At 35.1% G+C, this 23,313-nt stretch overlaps 1 protein-coding gene across 3 annotated transcripts in view; it reads right to left on the bottom strand.

Annotated features, from left to right (window-relative positions):
* Positions 1–1,333: 1,333 nt before the first annotated feature.
* PI15 (peptidase inhibitor 15) overlaps positions 1,334–23,313 on the bottom strand; it is a 33,813-nt gene continuing 11,833 nt past the window's right edge. For 2 of the 3 annotated variants that reach the window (XM_035011390.1, XM_035011389.1), the window contains exons 3-6: positions 12,435–12,553; positions 11,324–11,456; positions 11,090–11,205; positions 6,159–7,422 (exon numbers count right to left, since the gene is read on the bottom strand). In XM_035011390.1, coding sequence (XP_034867281.1) covers positions 7,287–7,422; positions 11,090–11,205; positions 11,324–11,456; positions 12,435–12,553 — 504 coding nt within the window. In that variant the 3' untranslated portion in view covers positions 6,159–7,286. Of the gene's footprint in view, positions 3,941–6,158; positions 7,423–11,089; positions 11,206–11,323; positions 11,457–12,434; positions 12,554–23,313 lie in introns of those variants that run through there. The other variant, XM_035011391.1, reaches the window with a different exon arrangement.

Here is a 23,313-nt window from a genome sequence, read left to right as displayed (position 1 = left end):
CCTCTTTGGGCTCAGTGAATTTGCTAGAGCAGCTCACAGAACTCAGAGAAACATTTTACTTACTAGATGACCAGTTTATTATAAAAGGATATAACTTGGGAACAGACAGATGGAAGAGGTGCGTAAAGCAAGGTATGTGGGAAGAGCACAAACTCCTGGGCCCTGTCCTGGTGCCCCACTCTCCTACACCTCCTTGGGTTCACCAGCTCCAAAGCTCTCAGAACCCTGTGGTTCTTGTTTTTTTGTGGAGGCTGCAATAGATAGGCATGATTGATTATATCATTGATCATTGGCTGTTGACTCAACCTCCAGCCCCTCTCCCCTCCCCAGAGATCAGGGGGTGGGACTGAAAGTTCCAAGCCTCTAATCACAAGGTTGGTTCCACTGACAACCAGCCCCCATTCTTAAGTGCTTCCCAAAAGTCACCTCATTAACATAACAAAACACATCTGTCTCACTCTCAGTCAACACTTAGAAATTCCAAGGGTCTGGGGAGCTGTGAGCCAGAAACTGTAGGAAGACCAAATATGTATTTCTTTTCTTTTCTTTTTTAAAGATTTTATTTATTTATTTGACAGAGAGAGACACAGAGAGAGAAGGAACACAAGCAGGGGGAGTGGGAGAGGGAGAAGCAGGCTTCCTGCCGAGCAGGGAGCCCAATGCGGGGCTTGATCCCAGGACCCCAGGATCATGACCTGAGACGAAGGCAGATGCCTGACTGACTGAGCCATCCAGGCCCCCCTTGTTTTCCTTATAATAAATCACAATATCACATATGGTAAGGAGAAATTTAAAGTCCTAGATTCAGATCCTTCTCAGTGCGCTGGTCTGCGAGATCTACATTTCACCAGAGAGAAAGGAATTACCCTCTACAAGGTAGAGCCACCCTAGAAATCACTATCCTTGGGCCAAGGAGTGGCCTGATGTGTGCCTCTCCCCCAGGAACTTCTATGGTTTCTCTTCAGGCTCTCTATGCTGGGAAGCATAAAAGTATTTGTGTTCAACTGCTGCAATTTTCCTCAGCCAGAACTTCTTGATACATTGATTTTTCCTCTTCCTCCATGGAAATGTCTTTTATATTTGTACTTCAGAATATTTTTTGGAATTGAGTAGAAAAAGAAGGGAAGAAGGAAAGAATGAGGCAGCAAAGGGAAGAAAGAAAGGGGAAAATAGAAGATTATTGGTGTATTTCAGCAATGCATTAAAGATATAATCATTGTTGCTTTAGAGAAGTAGTTCATCATACCTTATCAAAATTACCATGCCATCTAGTTCTATTTGAAAACTCTTTTGAAAACAGGAAAACAATTAGATATACTTTTAAAACAAAACAATTAATTATAATATTTTATTGAAAAAGAAAATACAGCAGAGCTCAAAAAGCTACACTTGTTAGGCTTTATAAGGACAGAGGTTTACACAGGTTTTATGTATGTACACATTCACGACATTATATCACAACATCAAAGCACCTTTCACTGCCACAGTGTTAAGTAATGAATAAAACTTATCCAAGTTAATCTTTAAAAAAATCTGAAATGATATAGTATATTTTAGAATTATGTACATATTTGAAATATTTAGATATCTTAAAAATGCATTATTTTCATATGTGCACCACAGTTACTTCCAATTCTCAAACTAGTATGGCACCAAAATTCTGTTTGTCAAATAACAAAACACAAGATCCTGTAAGCTATCTCCAAGCACCAGTTAAAGTCAGCATTTAATGCTTCATCAAACCAGAAGCTTCTAACATATGTAAAGTGAAGTGCGTGTTGGAATAATTTAGTGCCTCAAACTTTTTTCTTGCTTTAATTACCTGATTATTTTGGAGAAAAATGGGGGGAACCGGATGTTTTAGATCAATGTTTTTCTGTTTGATGGAATCCTAGGGCTCTCAGAACAAACTTCCCACGCACTGGGGAAGGTTTGGGGTATGAGCAGATCCATTTTGTATGTAGTATATGTTAAAACTTTCTATATAATTGGGATCATAAAATGTGTTCTCTTGCTTTAAGTTTAAAAATACTAATGTGGAAAACTGCTTCAAAATATATTTCCTTTGGTTATGCTAACGTAGTTTAAGAAACATTTCGGTCACAACAGATTATCACAATTACGTGATATATACCCATGATGTCAATGGCATACCTCAACTGGAAGTTTACCTAAGAATTTTGTCTTCATTAGTTATATCAAGTGATATAATTCTAAGTTTTTATGTACATTCGTTAGGCTAGAAGGACTTTGGATGGAATAATACAATTTTATCATTAGCTAAATAGTATGACTAAAGAACAATATCAAATTTTAGACCAACAGGTAAAAATGGAGAGATAATCCTTTTTTATGAAATTAATTATTTTAACATATCTCCTTTTAATCTTATGTACTATGTTAAATAAAAATAATCACTTCTGAAAATGAGACACATTTATAATTGTTTGCTAATTTTAATTCTAATTGTATTTATGATGTAAGCCAAATGAAAAATATACTTTAGTAATACCTAGTTAAAAAAAAAAAAACACTTCGATAAGCACCTTAGAAATAAATTTTCATTAAAAAACATTATTATTTAGGAAAGTGGATGCCAAGATATAGTCCCTCTCTTATCCTCTTTGAAAATGATGTCAACAGAGTCAAGCATTTTCAAATGCTGTCAGATTTAATGAGTACCCCAGAGTTCCAATATTGAGGAACTTAAATTTTTTTTTAACAAAAAATGTCTTTTTTTGCAGGCCAAGCAGCCACCAAAAATTTATTTTCACAATCACCAGAGGGCGCTAGTGCCTGAGGCATGGTTGGTGTAACCTTCAGGTGATACTTGAATTTGGACATTGCCACGCTAAAAAATGCCTTTAAAAAAGAAATTTGATAAATTCTAAAGAAATATATTTACATTCTGTAACATCTAGATAATGTTGGACTGTTACACAAAAAAGAGAGTTCACTGGCCTATTTCTGGGTAACATTAATTTAACAGGAGTTTATTAATATTTCTGAATCAGGAATTGAATAGATATCACTTTTAAGAATGAATAAAAAGAGTATTACTAAAACTATTAACACTAACAATTCATTTAGCACCACGTATTTAGCACCAGAATTGATATTGATAGTTCACACTTAGTAAAAAATTCAACTGAAAAGAAACCTCAAAATTGTAGCAAGGATATGGTGGTTGTAACGCATTTTCAGCACCATTAACGAGTGAATTGTTTAACTTTCTAAGCTTTTGATTGACCTCTCATAGGTCAAAATTATATCATGGCATAATTTTTTAAAATCATTTTGCATGTGTTTAAATATGCCTTTCCCCACACATATAATGACAATATACATATATATGTAGATATACATATATATACATATAAGTGTATATATATATATACATATATATATATGTAAAGTCAGATATACTGTTAGGCACTGATAGAAATCTAACTTTACTCCCCCTAAACACTTTGGTAGGTAAAAGCTTCCATTTATGTCAAAATTTGCATCCCGTGATACTGTGGAACGTAGGGGATGTTGTTATACAAAGGTAGAACGTAAACCACGGGCTGAGCATTATTTTTCCTTCCTGGACATATGCAAATTATCTGCATAGCTTATATATTCACTTAATAAGCAGGGTATGAACACAAAACACTTCAGCTGGTCTAAATGTGTATCAGATTTGCTTATGTAAATGATATAAGTTGATTTTACACAAGCATGTATTAATGAGAAAAATGCATGCTGTTTCAGTCCAAATAGTCTGAGTATATTTTATTGGGTGAACTTGCCTTCATGTTGGGTCAACTCTTTGCTAGAGCTGCACGGAGCTTTCGAATGACTGTTTCCACAAAGGTTTCAAGTGAACGTTACGGCGCTGCCAAACGAAGCTGGTAGGGCAAACCCTGACGAACCACAGAAACCACCGATGCTTAGGCTACCGAACAGAAGCAAAAATGGTACTAATAAAAATTGTTTCCACCACATTTTAAAAACAAGCTTATCTGTCATAACCAGCAACATTAAGACTGTGCCTACACGATTTAAATACAATTCTATAAAGAAATCCATCAGTTTAACAGCTAAAATTGTCATTTTTTCCAGTCTTCTGATGACATGGAAGCCAAAATAAAAACAAAACAAAACAAAACTGTATTGTGACGGAAGTGTTTTACTTTTTTACTGAAAACTCCATGCCATAGAGAGAGGATCAGTACTGTGGAATATGGAGAATATAGAGACTACTCTTTCTTTTGAATGATATGTTTTGAAATGAAAATCTCAATATTGACTATTTAAAGCTGCTCTTAAGAAATATCTGATACCCAGACTCTTTCTGCCCCTGGGAATTACAGTGAGAAGTAGCTATCCTAGCACCATGGTTGAATGTTGTGAAAAACAGGACACACTGTTGATATCAGCAAATTTTCATTTGCTTTAGCCTGGAAAATGAAACAGTTAACATGTCTACCTTATATTACTAAATTTAAAAAGTACACATAGCATAACAAAAAATACCCGTTATATTTTCAGCTGAGTTGTTAAGTTATAAATAAATGTATAGCTCTAGTGATTTGGAAAGGATTGTGGTGTCAGTTATTCATGCCTAGATTCTAGTCTTAATCTGGTATGTTTGATGATGTATCTGGATTTTTGATGCATCCAGAGCTTTATATTTAAGAAATTTTTTTTGTCTTAATAAAACATGGAAAGGTGGGACTCCTCTAAATTGTTGCAATTCTAGGTTTTTTAGTTAATTCTAAAAATATATTCAGAGACACATTTATTAAACACTTACTGCATTATAACCACTCTATAAAAAGCTGGGATGAATACAAAGAATCAGACAGTTTCTGCCAAAGAGAAGCTCATAAAACTTAATTTTTTCCCAAATAAGTCTCACAACATTAACGACGCTTTTAATATTCATAAATTGCTATTAGTATGGTAACTTTAGCCTCAGAGGAACCTCTGTGAAATATGTAGCAAATATCATTATTCTTTTTCAGAACTGAGAAACCAAGCCACACAAGCAATCCAGCAACAGGACTGGAACTGAGAACAGTGATGTTTGTTTAATAGTACTTTTGCTACTTCTATAGAACCAAGTCTAGGAAAATGAAAGTTGGAAATACTTTCTAGAGAAATCAAGTAAACATCCTACTAATTAGCTTTCTCTTCAATTGCCTATAGTTAGATAAAAGTTAGACTGGGGCCCGAATCTAACAACTACTTCTGTTCTTCAGTTTAGTATCCAAAAATATTTATTTTTCATACAGTCTATATATGTGCCCACAAAAGCAGAGTAGTATGATATCAAAACATTTGGTCACCACATTCAATTTGCAAAAGGAATTAGGCCAATTGTTTGTCATCATGTAAACCTAAACTCCAGATGGTGGATTTTTCCCTCATTGACTGGATTTAATTAACTGTCTTAACTGTCATTTTTCAGTGCATCCGCCCTAAGAAATCACAAATGTGTACAGAATTTTAAACAAGTAGCTTCCTTCTGTTATTTGCACTCTGGAACTAACCTCGTTTGCTTATTCTGTAATTCTATGGAAGCATTACATAACTTGTGAACACTCTCTCTCTTTCATTCTCTTTCTCTTATAATCTCTCTTTCATTCTCTCTCTCTCTTTCATAATCTCTTTCATCTCTCTCTCTCTCTCTCTCTTTCTCTCTCACACAGACAAAACATAATATAAGTGTCTTGACCCAGATGTTGAATTTTCCTCTCTAATAGTGAATTCCTGAAGGAGGAAACATTGCATTTCCAAAATCACATGAGTGAAATTTCATAGTGACTTTGATTTGACTTCCACAATCAAACTTAATGGAGAACTGAAAATTATTCTTCTACATAGACATGGAAATAAGATTTGCTAATTAGTCCTTAGCAAATCATCTGAAGAGGGCCACTTTGCCAAACCCTAACTGTGGTGTGCATACAGAATCTTTAATGTGATGCTTAGAGGCTCATGATGATTGGATGGATGCTCACCAAATAATGATGTGAAGAGATGGAAGTGTCCTTGGCATCTCACATGTTTCTTTTGGCATTCTTCACCCTCTGCTGACAGGCCTCAAGATATAAGACTCTCAGGATAGGCCCTTCTGAAGTTCTCACCTATAATTTTTTGTGCAGTAACCCTATTTCTGTGACTTTACATACCTGTCTCCTAAATCTTAGTTCTCCTGGGCCTTAGGTTTTTTAGCATCTTGCTGTCTGCCTTCCAAACTCACAACTATTTACTCTAATACAGTAATCCCTGGGCAGTTAATTCTTTCCTGCCTCTTTTAGTTCCAAGTGGTGTCCCTACATTTTCATGCTAATCAGAAGCCTTGCGTATCACACAATGTCCTCATCACCTATTTCACCTATAGGTGACCATTGTGGCATCTATTTACTCAAACTTACATTAAAATCAATTTGTTAAAAAAACTGTAATTTTGCAGCAAAATCTTAAACTGCATTATTTCCTGAATATTTTTGTGAGCTTCTTGAAGGCAGGAACCGTATCTCACATCTTTGCATTATCAGAACATAACTTGCAGAGTGCCTTGCACATAATAAGCACTCAACACATGATTACTAATTCAATAAAAGAGATTAAGCAAAAGGTATGACTTGATCTTACATAAGTTGAGCATATCCTTTGGTGAAACCAAATAAGACAAAATACCTCCAGAATGAAATCCTTGGTGGCTTAATTAAATTATTATGTCCAGACATCACTGAGTGTTATTTCGCAAATTATCACTTTGTAGGTATTATAGAAATGGGTGCTGAAGATGTCCCACCACCTCATATATATTTCAGAGTAGTATATTTTTAAATTTCCCTCAAGTTAACTATTGAATCACATTATTCTCTGTGTTACATCCTCTATTATATGTTTGTGCATGTATATATACATACACATATATGTATATGTATCTACATGCACACACATAAATTACAGGTCAAATATATATTTGATTCCTCACAAGTGTAACATAATTCCTTTGGGAAGTAAGTTTTAGAATTGGATGCATCAACTATGTCAATACTACATAGACAACATTTTAACTTGGGCTTAGAGGTCAGAAGATAGAAATGGATGCTTTGATTACCTCAAAGATGAAACAAACATACTAGACAAACACTAATTTATACAATGAATAATAAAAGGAAAACAAGATTATTATAAAATATGTATAATATGTGCAAAACTCAATATATATATATGCCTATGATTCTCAGAAACCATTCTATTTCCTGGACGAAAAGATAAGCCTATTTAAACCAGTATAGGTAGTTTGACGTTACTCCTGGAAAACAAAGATTGTCAGTACAAGATCCTCCATAACTTGGAGGGCAAGCTGAACATGGTACCCCTACTTTATAGGGTGCTTCTCCAATCCAATTGCCCCTAGAAAGAAGAAAAAAAAGTACAAAGATAATATTAATGTTACATTAGTGCCCATTTTAAGAAATTTGATTGTCCTTAAGCACATGACCACATGAATTGACATGTAATGATCTTTTTGAGAAGTTTGTCAGTTTAGAAAGGCTCTGAAAATATCCATTTTTTTCTGTTTTTTTAAGATTTTATGTATTTATTTGAGAGAGGGAGAGATCGTGTGAGAGAGCATGAGTTGGGGGGGTGCACAGAAGGAGAGGGAGAAGTAGACTCCCTACAGAGCAGGGAGCCCCAGGCTGGATCCCAGGACCCTGAGACCATGACCTGAGCTGAAGGCAGATGTTTAACCCACTGAGCCACCCAAGCACCCCTCCACTTCTTATTTATACAGTAACTTATTATTTTATATATCTTACTTTTTAAATATTTCTCTCTGCAACAGTTAATATTATCTTAATTTACAGATAAGACGTGAAGCACTACAATGAATGGTGACAGAATTAGTCACATGATGTCAGGCTTGATGCTCATTCAGTCACTGCATCTGTCTCTGCCCTATAACTGCCTTCTAGAGTACGTTGGCAGGACACATTCCCATTTTTAAAACTCCTGCTAATGCTAAGGATGGTAATATTTACATGTACTTAGTATTTTCTAGGAGGCTTACAAATGATGAAATAAGCAAGAAGTTGCCATAAGTTGTCATGGTAAGAGACTAAGGGCTCAGGGAAACAAAGGTGATTTCAAAATCTTTACCTATGTGTAAACTCATAGCTTTTGTTTTTAGTAATACTATTTGTTTTTTGATAATGCTAAATACATTAAACTAAATTATTTTGTGTTGTCGATATTTTTATCTGTATTGACGGCCATGATCATAATAATACATCAAATTCATCATTTACAATAGTTGGAAATAGCCACAATGCCTTACTGTTCAATTATGAGGGAGAAGGTAATAGATGTATTTTCAATAACATGGTGATTGGTGTTAAGAAATAGCAACATAGCCAGCATTTTGAAGGAAATTGAATGGTCAGGAGGAAATTTGGTTGTCAGTAGTAAAAAGTCAGGGTTGAAAATAAGACAACAGTAGGTAAGAGGCTAAAATATGAAACAGGTGGTTCTCATCTTCTTTAAGACCTGAAGAAGCCCAAGAAGTGATTCTTAAAGTGTATCTATGTAAAATATCTGCTTAAATCAGTCAGTTAAAAATTCAGGCTTTGGGGCACCTGGGTGGCTCAATCGATGAAGCATCTGTCTTCAGCTGAAGTCATTATCCCAGGGTCCTGGAATCGAGTTCCACATCGGGCTCCTTGCTCAGCGGGAAGCCTGTTTCTCCCTCACCCTCTCCCTCTGCAGCTCCCCCCTGCTTGTTCTCTCTCACTCTTTCTCAAATAAATTAAAAAAAAAATACATAAGTAAAGTCTTTATAAAAATTCAGGCTTTGATCTATAAAATATTTATAGAGGAAAATTTATCTATAAAAATGAAAAACATGCTGATTAGTGATTCATATTACAAAATGTCATCAGATTCCAAGAGCATCCATCTCTATTCAGTTTATTGTATACTCTGCCCTCTGGGTAAGCTTTCTCAGGTATAATTTGGATAATGACAAATGCTCACTCCAAATCACTCAAGGAGGCCCATTCTCTTATGAGTGTAGCTCACTCCTTTATCCTAATCTCTCCTATTCTATATTAATAATCTTATTTCTCTCTATATCTTTATCCAAAGCTATAAGTGCATATGGGCCCAGCCTATGCTATTTTAATTTCATATTTTTCTATTTATTCTACATAACCTTTTGAAATTACACAGCACATATTTTTGGTAACATAAACTTAGAAATACAATTTTATTATACGTAAAATGTATTACGTATTACATTATAAACTTTTACATAAATCACAGATTTTTACTAAATAGAGGATAATTACATTCAAAAGTAAATCAGTCAACTAATAAACTTATATTATTCATCCTTCCATTTTTTGTTCTGTTCCATCTAATTAAATTCTCCCTCCTTACCTTCCTCCCTCTCTCCATCTCTCTCTTTTTCCCCCTAAAAAAACAGGCTTGAGATAATTTTATATTGGCATTGGAAAATTCACACTCAAATGTCAGTCAAGATTTTAAAACTTTTTTCATTGTCTAGGTTTCAAAATAATGGTTCTTTTTTACAGGAAATAAAGTATATTAACACAATATCTTAATCTTTCATATGAAGCAATCAGGTATCTCATCAATAATATTAGAAAATTTGAATCAGTGCTTAAAAACAAATGAAATAAAAATCTCTTTCACCATCTGAGTACTACTTGGCCTATTTATGTCAGGAAGAAGAGTAAAGACTTAATAGGAAAATATAAAGTGTGAAACTGAAAATATCAAACAAATGCACAATTTTAATGCTTTTTGTAATGCAGACACACTCTACTTTCCAAACCTCATTATTCTAATAATTATGAAGGGGGACCATGGGGAAAATTGCTGTTTTTCTAACTTTGCAAAAACACTGCCCCTGGCATACTACCATATAAATGAGTAATGCAATTATTTGTGAAACGTTTTCTCATTCCCTCCCCATATTGGCAAAGCTGGAAAAAATCTTTGGGACTTACTTTGGAAGACACCAAGAATGTCATAAATCCTTTGCACATTTTGCTATTTGCTCCAAATGGGAACAGACTCATGTATAAATATTGGAACATTTTATCATCTCAAGAGTTACTGTTATCAGGAAGGCATTTTATCAAATGTTAACAAATGTTTATTTATACTTATAAAGAATATTTATAAATATGGCTATATTTTATAGTCTGATCAATTTTCACAATACATATGCCATAAAATGGAACTAGTGAAAAAATCTCGTTTTATTTTTATTTTTTTTAAGATTTATTTATTTGAGATAGAGACACAGAGAGAGAGAGAGAGAGCAACGGGGCAGGGGGAGGGGGCAGAAGTAGAAGGACAGAGCTAATCTCAGACTCACTGCGGAGCAGAGTCCCACCCTGAGATCATGACCTGAGCCGAAATCAAGAGAGGGGGACTCTAAATCAATTGAGCCACCCAGGCACCCCTAATAAGAAAATTTTAAATTTTCAATAATGAAACTTAAATCATGGCCAAGCTTTAATTTAAAAGCAAGTCACAGCATTTAAATTTTTCCCTTCTGGAAATGAATGACTCCTTAGCCTTCTATAAAATCAGTAAACTATAATTTTTAGTTTTACTCTTAAAAGAAAGGAAGAAGGACTGTGTTTTGCTTTCCCAGTGAAAAAAATAAGCCAACATTCTAGTACTGATAGATGAGAATATTGCAGTGTTGAAAAATTCCCTACAAGATTCTTTTCTGATAACTTTTATAGAACTATCAAAAGCCTGAAAGTACAGTGTTTATTTTGCAATTATCATGACTAAAAATAGGTGAAGGGAATTTAGTGAATCTCCATATCTCAAATTGTTTTGCCCACAATTTTAGCCCAAAATATCTGTCTTTGTGAAAAATAACTATTCATCTCATTATTTTTCAGGTAGATGAGGTCATGGGAGATTTGAGGATTAGAGGCTATTGTAATTAAATCTTATTCACACTAAATAACTACCAGACTGGAGATATTTAATATCATTAGAGGTTCCAGGAAGTAGAATCCAGCCTAGTACTTACTTTGGGGCATAGTTGCATACCAGGTAAACTGCACGTCGCCACACAGCTCCCCAGACATTCATGTTTTGGCAAGTATGAATTGCACATCCTATCCGATTGGAGGTGGCCCAAACCATCTGCAAAAATAAACCAATACCTCATTATTGAAGTTAAAGGTAAGAAAATGCATATTCCCCAAAATAGTAAGCATTTTTAAAACTATGAATCAAAAATTAACAAGACAATTGAAATAACCTGCGTATAATGTGTGCACATGGGGCCAAAACATCTCATAGGACATCTGGGGTTGCAATCCTGAGGGTATGGAAAAGCATAATCTTTCACTTCATCATACCATGGCTTGACCAACTGGAGAATAGAGCGATATCTAGATACCAAGAAAAACAATGAGAACTTAGAGTACAGCAGTGGTAATTTATAGTGGACTCATGTTAAGTTGTAAGTTAATAGTTCTTTTTGCAGATTATTCATGATGACTCAAGAGCAAATCCATACCTCACAATTACCATCATCACCTATTCCTCCAAGTAGGGCCAAGCATGAAAATGCCCGGGACTAAAGCAAGTGAGTCTATATTCGTTTAAGTATATGTCTGGTTGTTTCAAAAAGAGAAATACAAATATTTCAGGAATCTTCATCACTATCTTGTTTTATCTTGTCAAAAATTTCTCCACCAGAATCATGTACACAATTAAAAATTAGATATACAAGTTGTAGTTGTGATACTAGAACTCAGTGTGTTTTTTTCCCTTAAACTTGAATCACTTTTATTTTAATAGGAAAATCAGGCATACCTGATTTTTCTCCTGTATATGGAAGAGAATGGGTCTTTGGAATGTTGGATGATGACATTCCTCAGTGGTGGAAAAATTATCCTATCACTGGAAAGTGTCTTTCCCATAGTTGCACATACTTTGCATATATATGTGTGTGTATGTGTGTGTACATATATATGTAAATATATAACACACAGAGACATATATAAATATAGATATATGTAATCATGGGAAAGTTGCATAAACACAAAAATGGCTCCTGCCACATTGAAAAAATTTCCCTGAGGTGGAAGAATCCTTTCAAAGATTCTGTGAGGTAAGTGAAGAATATAGGCTAAGAGAGGGTGTTCCAAGTGTGAAAGGGGAAACTGGTCTTATTAGGACCTTTTAACCAATTAAATAATCCTTGAAGACATCTGAAACAGTCACAGGCCAAGCATCATTGCCTGACACATAGTGAGCACTCAATAAATATTTGCTGATATTAAATGAAAATGGTGTCACTCCCCCTTGGGATCCATAAGTAATAAAATGTGTGGATGAACAGTATCAGTGAAACTGCTTCCTACCTTCCAGTTCGTACAGATAGATTTTGGCCCAAAAACCTCAGTAAATAAGAAGGTCCATGGTCCCAAATGCAAGTAGCTGCCCAAGCCTCTGCAGATTTTGCAAGATTTTCATCCCAAACCTGTGAAGGGGAAAAAAACCTTCAGCTTTACCAGTTTTGCTAGTAACTGACAAAAGTAAGAGGAAGAAATAATACTACTATTTCCTAAAGTTCTTTCAATTCTGGTTCCTTAGACTATTTTAACTAAAGAAAGCAAATTTAGACCATTGATATTAAAAGTTCTATAATATAATATGATTATATCACAGAAAACATTGCTGTTTTTACAGTGTCATCCAAATCCCAAGTCCAAACATCAGTTTTAGTAAAGGATAGGCTAACAAAAGTACCACATCTAATGTAACTTAAAGACACCTCATACTGACTACTGAATTTTTAACCCACCCAAGTGAACTGATTTTCCTAGAGGTCATCTTCCTAGCAATGAGGAGCCATGCTATTAATATATCTTAAAACTAATATCAAATTATTTATTCAAATTGATTTACCAAAATTAATAATGTCTAACATTATATATAGGTCAAACTATATTGTAGTATAGTAATTCCCAAGGAGCCTTCATATTTTATAGCATTTTAATCTTTGGTAGTAATAATAATAATATGAGAATTAAATTTTAGTGGGTTATGAACTAGAAATGAATTATGATAAAGAATAATTTGACTATGCTACATACAACTTCTATGAAAATATAGCATATTATGGTTCAATTAATAAATTAAGAAAAATAGTAATTGTTCTCAAAAAAGGAAGGTGTTTAAATTGATAAGGGTGTATTGATATATAATAACCCTTCTTTAATTGAGAAACTGTGGGACAAAATTTGAATGAGCCTTAGATTTAATAGATATTTATATTAGTTACCATATAGATTGACATTTTCATCTCCAAAGCTGTATGGGGAAATGAAGCCAAGCATTTGTGAACCTGTCAATAATAAATCAATCTAAAATGGTAATCTATTTTATAACAAGTTTCAAGGCACAAAAACTCAAAATAGAGAATATTTACAATTCTTGTGAATCAATATAAAAAAACTGCATTCAAAATTTTTCCCTAGTAAAAATATAATTAGTGAAGTATTTTTCTCTTATATGGAATGGTTTTAATTGAAGTTTGTAGTTTGTATCATGACATTATTTCCTAAGTTATTTAAATATTATTCCAGCAATCTGAAAAAATTGTTCAAATTTTGACTAGACAGTACTATATTTTAGAAGGTAAAAACTTACATGAAAAAGTAAGTGCCAATTTTATAATTACTCAAATTCATATGGAGCTCCCTACAGGAAATGGCATAGATGTTTTTCTACTGATCATTGTTTTCCTGTTTTTCATAGTCTCCCTTATTTTATCATTCTTTGGGGACTTTCTCCTCTACCAGGTTGTATGGAGCTAAGCAAGACTCACCTACCTTAGGGTTGATGGCCTTGAGTTATAAGCTTTCAAGCAAACTCATGAGACTGCTTGACTACAACAAAGAGAGGCTTAATTTTCCACAAGGATGATGGGATTCATATATTTATTTAAGATAACAATGTATTTAAGGGAAGAGAAATTATTTTAGTGATTTTAAATAAAACAGGCAAAAATCAAAATAATAGATGAACTCATCCAGAGACACTTTCTTCCCATGAGGCCATGGCAGCCACCTTCAACAGAAATTTGTTAGTTACTCTGAAGTTGTTTTAAATTAGGAAAACAAAGTCATCTTACATACATTCATCTAGAATTACATTAAAATAAACTTATAAAGTTGTATAAAATGAGAATTATCTAAATTCTATGGTGACAATGGCCACATCTTCTTTTTTTTTTTTTAAGATTTTATTTATTTTTTTTTAGAGAGCGAGCGAGAGAGAAACAGCATGAGAGGGGAGAGGGTCAGAGGGAGAAGCAGGCTCCCTGCTGAGCCGGGAGCCCGATGTGGGACTCGATCCCAGGACTCCGGGATCATGACCTGAGCCGAAGGCAGACGCCTAACCATCTGAGCCACCCAGGCGCCCTGGCCACATCTTCTTAAGGAGCTATAGCAAGACACACTTTTCTTAGTTATCCAGAATATCATCTGCCAATTAAATGTGGCAAACATTACATAATGCCATTTTAATCAGTGAGTAATCAATGTTAAATGCAGTATCAAAAATGGAAAACACTCTATCATAAGAGATGTTGTACTACAGTTTTCATAGTTACTTAGGTCAGACATAAATTTTATGAATTATTGCTTCAAACTTCTCCTTTGTTTTAGCTGTAAAAATTTGGCAAAGTGTCAACAGTACAAAATAAATTTATAATGAAAGTCATAATATCCAAGGACTGGAATTAACTTTTAAAAGCATTGGGGTGCCTGGGTAGCTCAGTTGGTTGAGCATGGGACTCTTGATTTCAGCTCAGGTCATGATCTTAAGGTTTTGAGATCAAGCTCCAAGTCAGGCTCCACACTCGATGGGGAGTCTGCTTGTCCTTCTCCCCCCACTGCCGCTCTCCCCCACTCTCTTTCTCTCCCTCTCTCTAAAATAAATAAATAAATAAATAAATAAAATCTTCAAAAAAAAGTCTTTGGCTGATAGTGGATTTATCTAGTATTTATTCTTTTGATGTTTTTCAATGAAATATGCATTTATGAAATATGTATTACAGTTCACTGAAGTACAAAATAGTATAATTAATTCACAAAGGAATTCCAGATTGAATGGCATCAAAAAATTATGTCCCCTGATGGGTTCTTAATTAATTGTAATCAATTGGGGAAAAATGCATTTAAATATTATTTACATATTGAACTACAATGTATACTCAGATCAACAACTGCTAAAAACACTTTATTATAGTCTTATCCTAAAATATAAGCAGAGCATGGCACAGATAACACTGACCTGAAAATAAAAATCTCGTGTTCTAACCCTAATTCTACTGCTATGATCGTCTGTGACTGAAGAAAGTCAAGTATTCTTTCTCCCACTTAACTCATCTGTAAAATAAGATTGGATAAGGTCATTTCTAGGGTCCCTTTCATCTTCACGTCTCATGATTTAATATACCTGAGTAGCACCATCATCAAAGCCAGTAAGATGTATACTATATTGGCTTATAACTTGCTCAATCCTAGCCCTTTCCATTCCATAGAGAGAATAAAACTAGATTCTTTTCAAAATAATTAACAATATTTAAAGCTGTTAAGAATTTAGAAGTAATTTAGCATATATAATTCTATCTTTATACTCATTCATGTATTTTAAAACTTAATATTGTATATGTCACAAAGATAAACTATTTATTGTACATATATGATATAGATTGATAGATTGATATAGAGTTGTATTTAGATCTCAATCTATATTTATCTGAAATATTTCTACTCAAAACATCAGTTTGGATATATGGATTAATCTTTTATATATGGTTAAAAGCATTTTTACTTTATTAAAATGTTGGTCATTAAAAAAAAATAAATAAATAAACCAAAAAGTTCATGCCTGAAAAATATCTTACATGAACATACCTTGTTAATGATGATAAGGGATTTTTATAAGAAGACAATGTATTTAGCATTACTGATGTCTACATTTTTAGGCATGAGTTTCTATGTATAAATATTACAATGAAAATTTGGGGGAAGATGGTTAGGGAGGAGAAGGGATAATCACTTTCTTTCTCTCTCCATGTTTACTTTTAGGGAACTGATGGGAGGGATTTCTGTGTGTCTCTATGTTCCTGAAGGAAGATGCTAGAGAGACTGATGCACACGGGCTATGTACCCTGCCCCCCCAACCCCCCAGCCAGAGCTGGCCATTTTGACTCCCAGTGGGAGACATGGTCCACTGTCCCTTTGATACCCACTGCAGGGGAAGTCAAAGGTGCTATACTCTTTCTTGCCCCTTTGTCTTCAAGCAAGACTCACACTCATCCTGTAGAGAGGGGAAGATCCAGCTTGAGTAAGGAGCTCTGAAATTTAGGAATTACATCAATCACATCTACTGGTAAAGTTAAGATCTGTATTTGCTATCTGTCTTTCTCCATTGGTTATAATTTCCAGGAGAAAATGGATATATTATTTATCCCCTTAATATCCAGTGGTATTTAAATTTATTAATATGATGAGAGGTCTTTGAGGTTTGAAAATAACAAGCAATGATAACTTTATTTAAAAACAATAAGAGATTTCAACAAAAAATTGGGGGCTGTAAGGAGTGGTCCAATAGGATCTATTTTTTCCTATCCAGAAGCTCTAAATTGCAATGAATGTGGCCAGCGCAACCATGTGAAAGAATTTTTACAACTTATAAAGTTCAGAAAATGAAGATGTAAATTGTTTAAACATTTAACTTAACGTATATATTTCTGGATGCTTGATGGGCAATCTATCTGCTGAACTTTTCTGAGTATGTGTAGCATTTACTTGAAATTATTTTATTTTATTTTATTTTATTTTTAAAATGATTTTATTTATTTATTTGACAGAGGACAGAGAAACAGAGAGAGAGAGAACAGCAGAGCAGGGAGTCTGACATGGGACTCGATCCCGGCACCCAGGGATCATGACGTGAGCCTAAGGCAGACACTTAACTGACTTGCCACCCAGGTGCTCAGAAATAATTTTAATATTGGATCCTACAAATATAACAACAGAAAAGGGCACACATGTGCATCCTATGGAATGTCTAGTAAATATGCAACATACTATTTATTACCTTTTGTTGGAAAACTAAATATCCGATACTTAGTTTTTATTCAACCAGCTTGAACATTCTGTATTTCTGGTTTCTGCCCTTCTAAATAGGTAAGATGAGTGTGCAAAAAATTTAGTTGTAAACACTTAAAATTTGATCTTGCCTCCTAAAAGTGAGGCAAAAATTAGGAATATTATTCATGGATACCCAAACACATTTACAGGACACACTAGAACTGAGATATTATGATTAAATTGGACAGTTCACAAAATAAAGATGGCTTAAAACAGTGTCAGAGCATGCATATGATTGTAGCTGTGCCCTATTGCCCCAAATGGTTTTCTTACAATCCTTGTTATTAGAGCCATTTAGTTGATCAGTTTACGAAAGGATTGATTTATCTTTGTACTAAAATGTTCACCATGAACTATTCTACTTGTAAATAAAAGTTAGCATCTTGTCTGTGAAAACCACATAGTTGGACTAAGCCCTGAGAGATATCCAAAATTCAAGCTGATATCATTTAAATATCTAGAAGAGTTGTGGCTCCGAGAAATAGGAGGGGTATGAAAAGAATGTAGATTCTCACCAGGTTTAGTAGTCTTTAGAGCTTGAGCCAAAGAAATACCAAATCAAATCAAAGAATGTTGCAGTATGGGAGAAGTTCGCTGACTTTCATAAGCAGACAGAAGAATTGGATAGTGATATAATCCAGCCCAGGGATGAGGTTGTTTTGCCAGCCATCCATAAGTTTTGGTATCCACAACACAGTGACAGCCAGAATCATGAAGCACATTGACATCTGAAGCACCCATCTTAAATCCCAGTCAACATCTTGGACAAGAAATGTACTCAGACTAGAAGGCAACCCTAAAAATTCCTGGGAATACATCCTCAACATTGAAATAGTGCTTTTTTAAAAAATGGGTAACATCTTTTAATTCCACACATAAGATTTAAATGTAGGAGTGTTTGAAAGAATAGAATTTAAGGTATTAGAAAAGAATTTCTGGCTGAGGGACCTGTGTGCACTTGATATTAAAATTAGTAATGGTTAAGAAAATATGCCTATTAAAGCAACAGGTTAGCCTTGTAATTTCAACATAAGCATATCAGTGAGTAATCATTTAACTTGAGATTTTAAGTTGAAAATTACAAGAAAATCTTAAAGTTTTAAGATAGTACTGCAAAATTTAAAATAAGAGTCATTGTATTTCTCAGACTTTTTTCTTTTTTTTAAATTTTTTATTGTTATGTTAATCACATACATTACACATCATTAGTTTTTGATGTAGTGTTCCGTGATTCATTGTTTGCATATAACACCCAGTGCTCCCTGCAGAACGTGCCCTCTTTAATACCTATCACCAGGCTAACCCATCCTCCCACCCCCCTCCCCTCTAGAACCCTCAGTTTGTTTTTCAGAGTCCATCGTCTCTCATGGTTCGTCTCCCCCTCCGATTTCCCCCCCTTCATTCTTCCCCTCCTGCTATCTTCTTTTTTTTTTTTTTAACATATATTGTATTATTTGTTTCAGAGGTACAGATCTGTGATTCAACACTTGCACAATTCACAGTGCTCACTGTAACACACACCCTCCCCAATGTCTGTCACCCAGCCACCCCATCCCTCCCACCCCCCACCACTCCAGCAATCCTCAGTTTGTTTCCTGAGATTAAGAATTCCTCATATCAGTGAGGTCATATTTCTTAGACTTTTAAGACTCTTTAAGGGGCACCTGGGTGGCTCAGTCGGTTGAGCACCTACCTTCTGCTCAGGTCTCGATCTCAGGGTCCTAGGATTGAGCCCCGTGGTCTCCCTGCTCAGTGGGGAGCCTGCTTCTCCCTCTTCCCCTACCCCACCCCACTCATGCTGTCTCTCCTTATCTCTCTCTTTTAAATAAATAAATAATCTTAAAAAAAGACACTTTAATATATGAATAAATTAAATGTATACATGCAGCTTAGGAAATTTAATTAATTAAATCTACTGGTAATAAATATTAAACAAATGTGTTTACAACTAAATTAAGGAAGAACCAGGAATATTAATTTTGGCCTCTCAGAAAATCTATTCTGCTCATGGATACTATCTTCAAAGACATAAAATGCTAAAAATTAAAAGATCACACTTTGAATTTTTAGAGACACATTTCTAAATTGGTTATTTTCATGGACACTGTGGTAACAATGCCATTGGAGACAGTTTGGCATGCCTCATAGACATGTATTTTTTTGGACATTTATGTTGTTGTTTCTTGTATATTCTGATAAAAAGTAAAGTCAATTTAGATAGACAGGCTTGGAAGTTTTAAAGAAGTAAGTTAGCTAAGACTGTTTGATCTTTTCCTGGGTTAGTCAAATTGGAAAAGGAGTACTGATTTACAAAAGTGAGAAAGAACTGATTTACAAAAGTGAGAAAGTACTGATTTACAAAAGTGAGAAAGAAATTAAGCGACGACAAAATTATTTCCTCTGAGGGCAGCCAAAAGCTTTAAAAATGCTTCACAGGCATGATTGTGGCTCTGATTTGAAATTGGTTGGTTTGTCCCCATTAGGTAGAAATGCCTGTAAAATGGCCAATAAAAGACACTGAAAGCGGAATACACCAGACCCAGTATTAAACCAGACAGGAGGGTGGGAATGAGCTTTGGTAAGGCTAGAGAGGGATGGGGTGAGGTCGGGTGGGGTAGAGCAGAAGAAGAGAAAAGGCCTTCAAATGGGAAATTCTGGGCATTGATTAGACTAATGAAATTGATTCTACTTTATAGGAGAAGTACATAGTTAAAGGAACTTGATAAAAAAAAATTCCCTCAAGTCTCAAAAATAACTTCAAAATATGGGAACACATTACACTACAAAATACCAAAGTAGGGTCCAAAGCATTTTTAAGATGCTTAAAAGAAGATAATGAAGACTTCCCTCAGGTAAGATGAGTGCTACCTTTCATGTAGGCGGGAAAGGAAAATTTCTATAAAGACATGAGGTAAAGTGGACGTTTTTTTAGAGGGAATCATTGCCAATGACATAAATTTATTAAACAACAAACAGAAAAAGGCCTCTCTTGACCCCTTTTCATCTTCCGATTACTGCATCATTCTCTCCTTTCTCTTACAATGAAATTCCCTGAGAAGTGTCTTAACTGAGAATTCCCAATTTCTCTGTTGCCCTTCTCTCTTGAGTCCACACCGGCAGACTCCCCACCCCACCTCCACTCCACCCAAACTGCTCTTATCAATGTCATCAGTGGTCATTTCCTGGTCACCGTCTTACTTGTTCTATTGGTAGTGTTTGGCATGCCTGACCAACCACCTGCTCTTCCTGGACATACACCCATCTCTTGGTTTCATGACCCTACACTTCCCCTGATTATTTCTGGTTGCTGCTTGTCCTTATGCTTGCTGATTCCTCCTCATCTCTCCAACCTATGTGCTGGAGGGTCCTCAGGACTCAGGCCACATCCATTTCTCTTTTTTCCCCCCCCTTTGTTTCATCTATATTCACTGCTTAGGTAATCTCATCCAGTCTCACAGATTGAAATACCATTTATATGCTGGTGGTATTGTTCCAAATTTTATCTCTAGACCACTCAGTTGAGTTCCAGACTACTTTATCCACCTACCTACTTTAAGCCTCTACTTAGCATACCCCAAATTGAGCTCCAGATATTCATAACCCCACTCCACTCCCTAGTCCCTCACCAGCTACTCCTTTAGTGTTCCTTCTACCAATGAATGGCATTGCCCATCTTCTCATTCAGGGATCACCAAATCTGTCCCAGTGCCTGTTATATTGTCTATGGATCCTGCTGTGCTACAAAAGCAGAGTTGAGTAGTTGCAACATACGCCATATTTACTATTTGATTCTTTACAGAAGAAATTTACCAACTGCTGTTGTGGTTGCTCAGGCCAAAAATCTAAGTGGTCATCTTTACTCTTTCTTTGCTTCATAATCTTGATCTGCTCCATCAGGAAATCTTGTTGATCCTACCTTCAAAATACTGTACATTCAGAATACAACCACTGCTCATCACTGCTATTGCTACCCCCTCGGTCAAAGCCAACATCATTTGTTATCTGGGTTATTGCAAGAGACTCCTACCTGAAGGAGTGTTTCATATCTATGAAGCCTTAATATGTAAATTAATGAGTGTATGGATAAAAGATAATACATTCAGAATTTGAAGTAAGAGTACTTAAATACGGTTGGTGTTTAGGAAAGAAAGTTCCAGCACTTTAAATCTATGTATGGATAAATGGGCACTGTGAAACTGTACTTGACTCAAGTGCTTTGGAAATAGTAGAGTTCTGTATAAATATAGTCGCACTCAAATGACTCTGTTGGGGGGATGGTCTAGTAATGAAAATGAATAAAGTCGTATCGGGTGTGAGATGGTGCTTGACCTCTGGACAGTTACATGGAAAAAAAAAAGATTCAGAAATGAACAAATCTGCCCCACCCAAAGAAGCTACTCCTCTCTGACCAGTTGCTGACAGGTAGGAAGTGGGCTCAATGTCTCTAGAACTTTCCTCTCTTGAGGATAATCTGGAAATCCTGATGTACATGTGAAATGTAGCAACTTAAACATTTGGCAAATGATTTTTAAAAATGTAAAATTCTGTACAGTTCAATATCATGTGGAGCAAATTAAATATGCCCCCTAATTAGAATGGTTGATGGGCCTACAGTTTATGAACTCTGGTTTAAGGTATCATTTTCACCATTACACTCACACCGATGTGGCATCTTCCCTCCTAATCTCCATTGATGGTTGCAGGAAAGAGTGTCCCTGGAGCCACCTTTGACCCAAACCTCCTATAACAGACTTACCACACATGGGCTGCTGTTTTATCCTCAACGGTGGAAAATGCAAGAAACCCACATTTCCAGATTAACCAATAGGACCCTAGGTAATGCATTCATCTAGGCAGCCAGTAAATGAATATTCACTGGGAGGCATTGGGTACTGTGAATTCAACAGTCAGCAGGGTGAATACGAACTCTAAAAGTTTAGGGAAGAGACAGATAACAAAAACACTACCAAACAAATAAATGAATAATTGCAAACTGTAATACATCATATAAATACATTATTATATAACAAGTTATACATATATAATGTATATAATGCATTATATTAAAAAGCTCCAGAAGAATCATGTGCTACTTAAAAGTTTGCTTCTTTTAAAGTCTCCTTAGTCAATCAAGTATATTCCCAAGTGAGCATCGTTTCATGTTGCAGACCCACAGTGCCCACATGATATTTTGTGAAAGCAGGTGCTGAATAATTTCAAGTGAAATTTTGTGATAATATAGAATTACCACTGGGATAATTCTTCCTTTGGCTTAACCTATTAATTTGTACAATATATAGTCTCTGGACAAACAAGTAGAGATTTAAATATTTTTTATTATTTCCCTCAGCTCAGTTTTGTGTCCTAAACCATGATTGAAGACATTTCTCACCTGGAAAATTACTCTAGGATCTCCTGGGGAACTTTCGAGAAGATAGATGCCTAGCCCAATCCTGGACCTATCAAATCAAAATGTTAAGATTGGGGATCTTGAATGTGTGCTTACAAAGTAGTTCTGTTCTCTTCAGGTTAGAAATAATTATCTAAAGCCCTTTTTGGTGGAGAGTCATTTTGATTGCAGAGAACTTTGGGCCGCCCCTCTCCTCTCCCATCCCTACTTACCCACTGCCACACCACAAGAGATGCTTAAGAAGAAGGGGACATTTCTGATAATTAACATCTGTTAATTTTCACATATAAGCACTTATATCAGTATCCTTCCTCTAAACTCTGGTCTGTTTTTGATTGAAGTTTAAATAAAAATTAAAAATAACATTTTATCATGAAAATGTCTCACTATCACAGATGCTAGGTGCCAAACTCCATGAGGATATTTGTTCTGTGTATTCAAGGAAGACAGGATTATTGGTGAGAAAGATAGAGATATCGTTGTGTATGTTGCTATACAAATAAGCTAACATCATTCACTCTGAAAGTTACAATTTTAGGAGAAAGGAACATGTATTCTGTGGTTACATGGATATGAATACCGACATAACATGGTATTTACAGTGCTTATTTAGGTACCATGGGAACTCTAAATGGCTTTATTACCTGAGATATTACAAATAAC

Source organism: Mirounga leonina, unplaced genomic scaffold (assembly GCF_011800145.1).
Source record: "Mirounga leonina isolate KUSES-001 unplaced genomic scaffold, KU_Mleo_1.0 Mir_165, whole genome shotgun sequence".
NCBI lineage: Eukaryota > Metazoa > Chordata > Mammalia > Carnivora > Phocidae > Mirounga > Mirounga leonina.
Note: the sequence above shows the minus strand (reverse complement) of the source record. Positions and strands in the feature narration are given on the sequence as shown.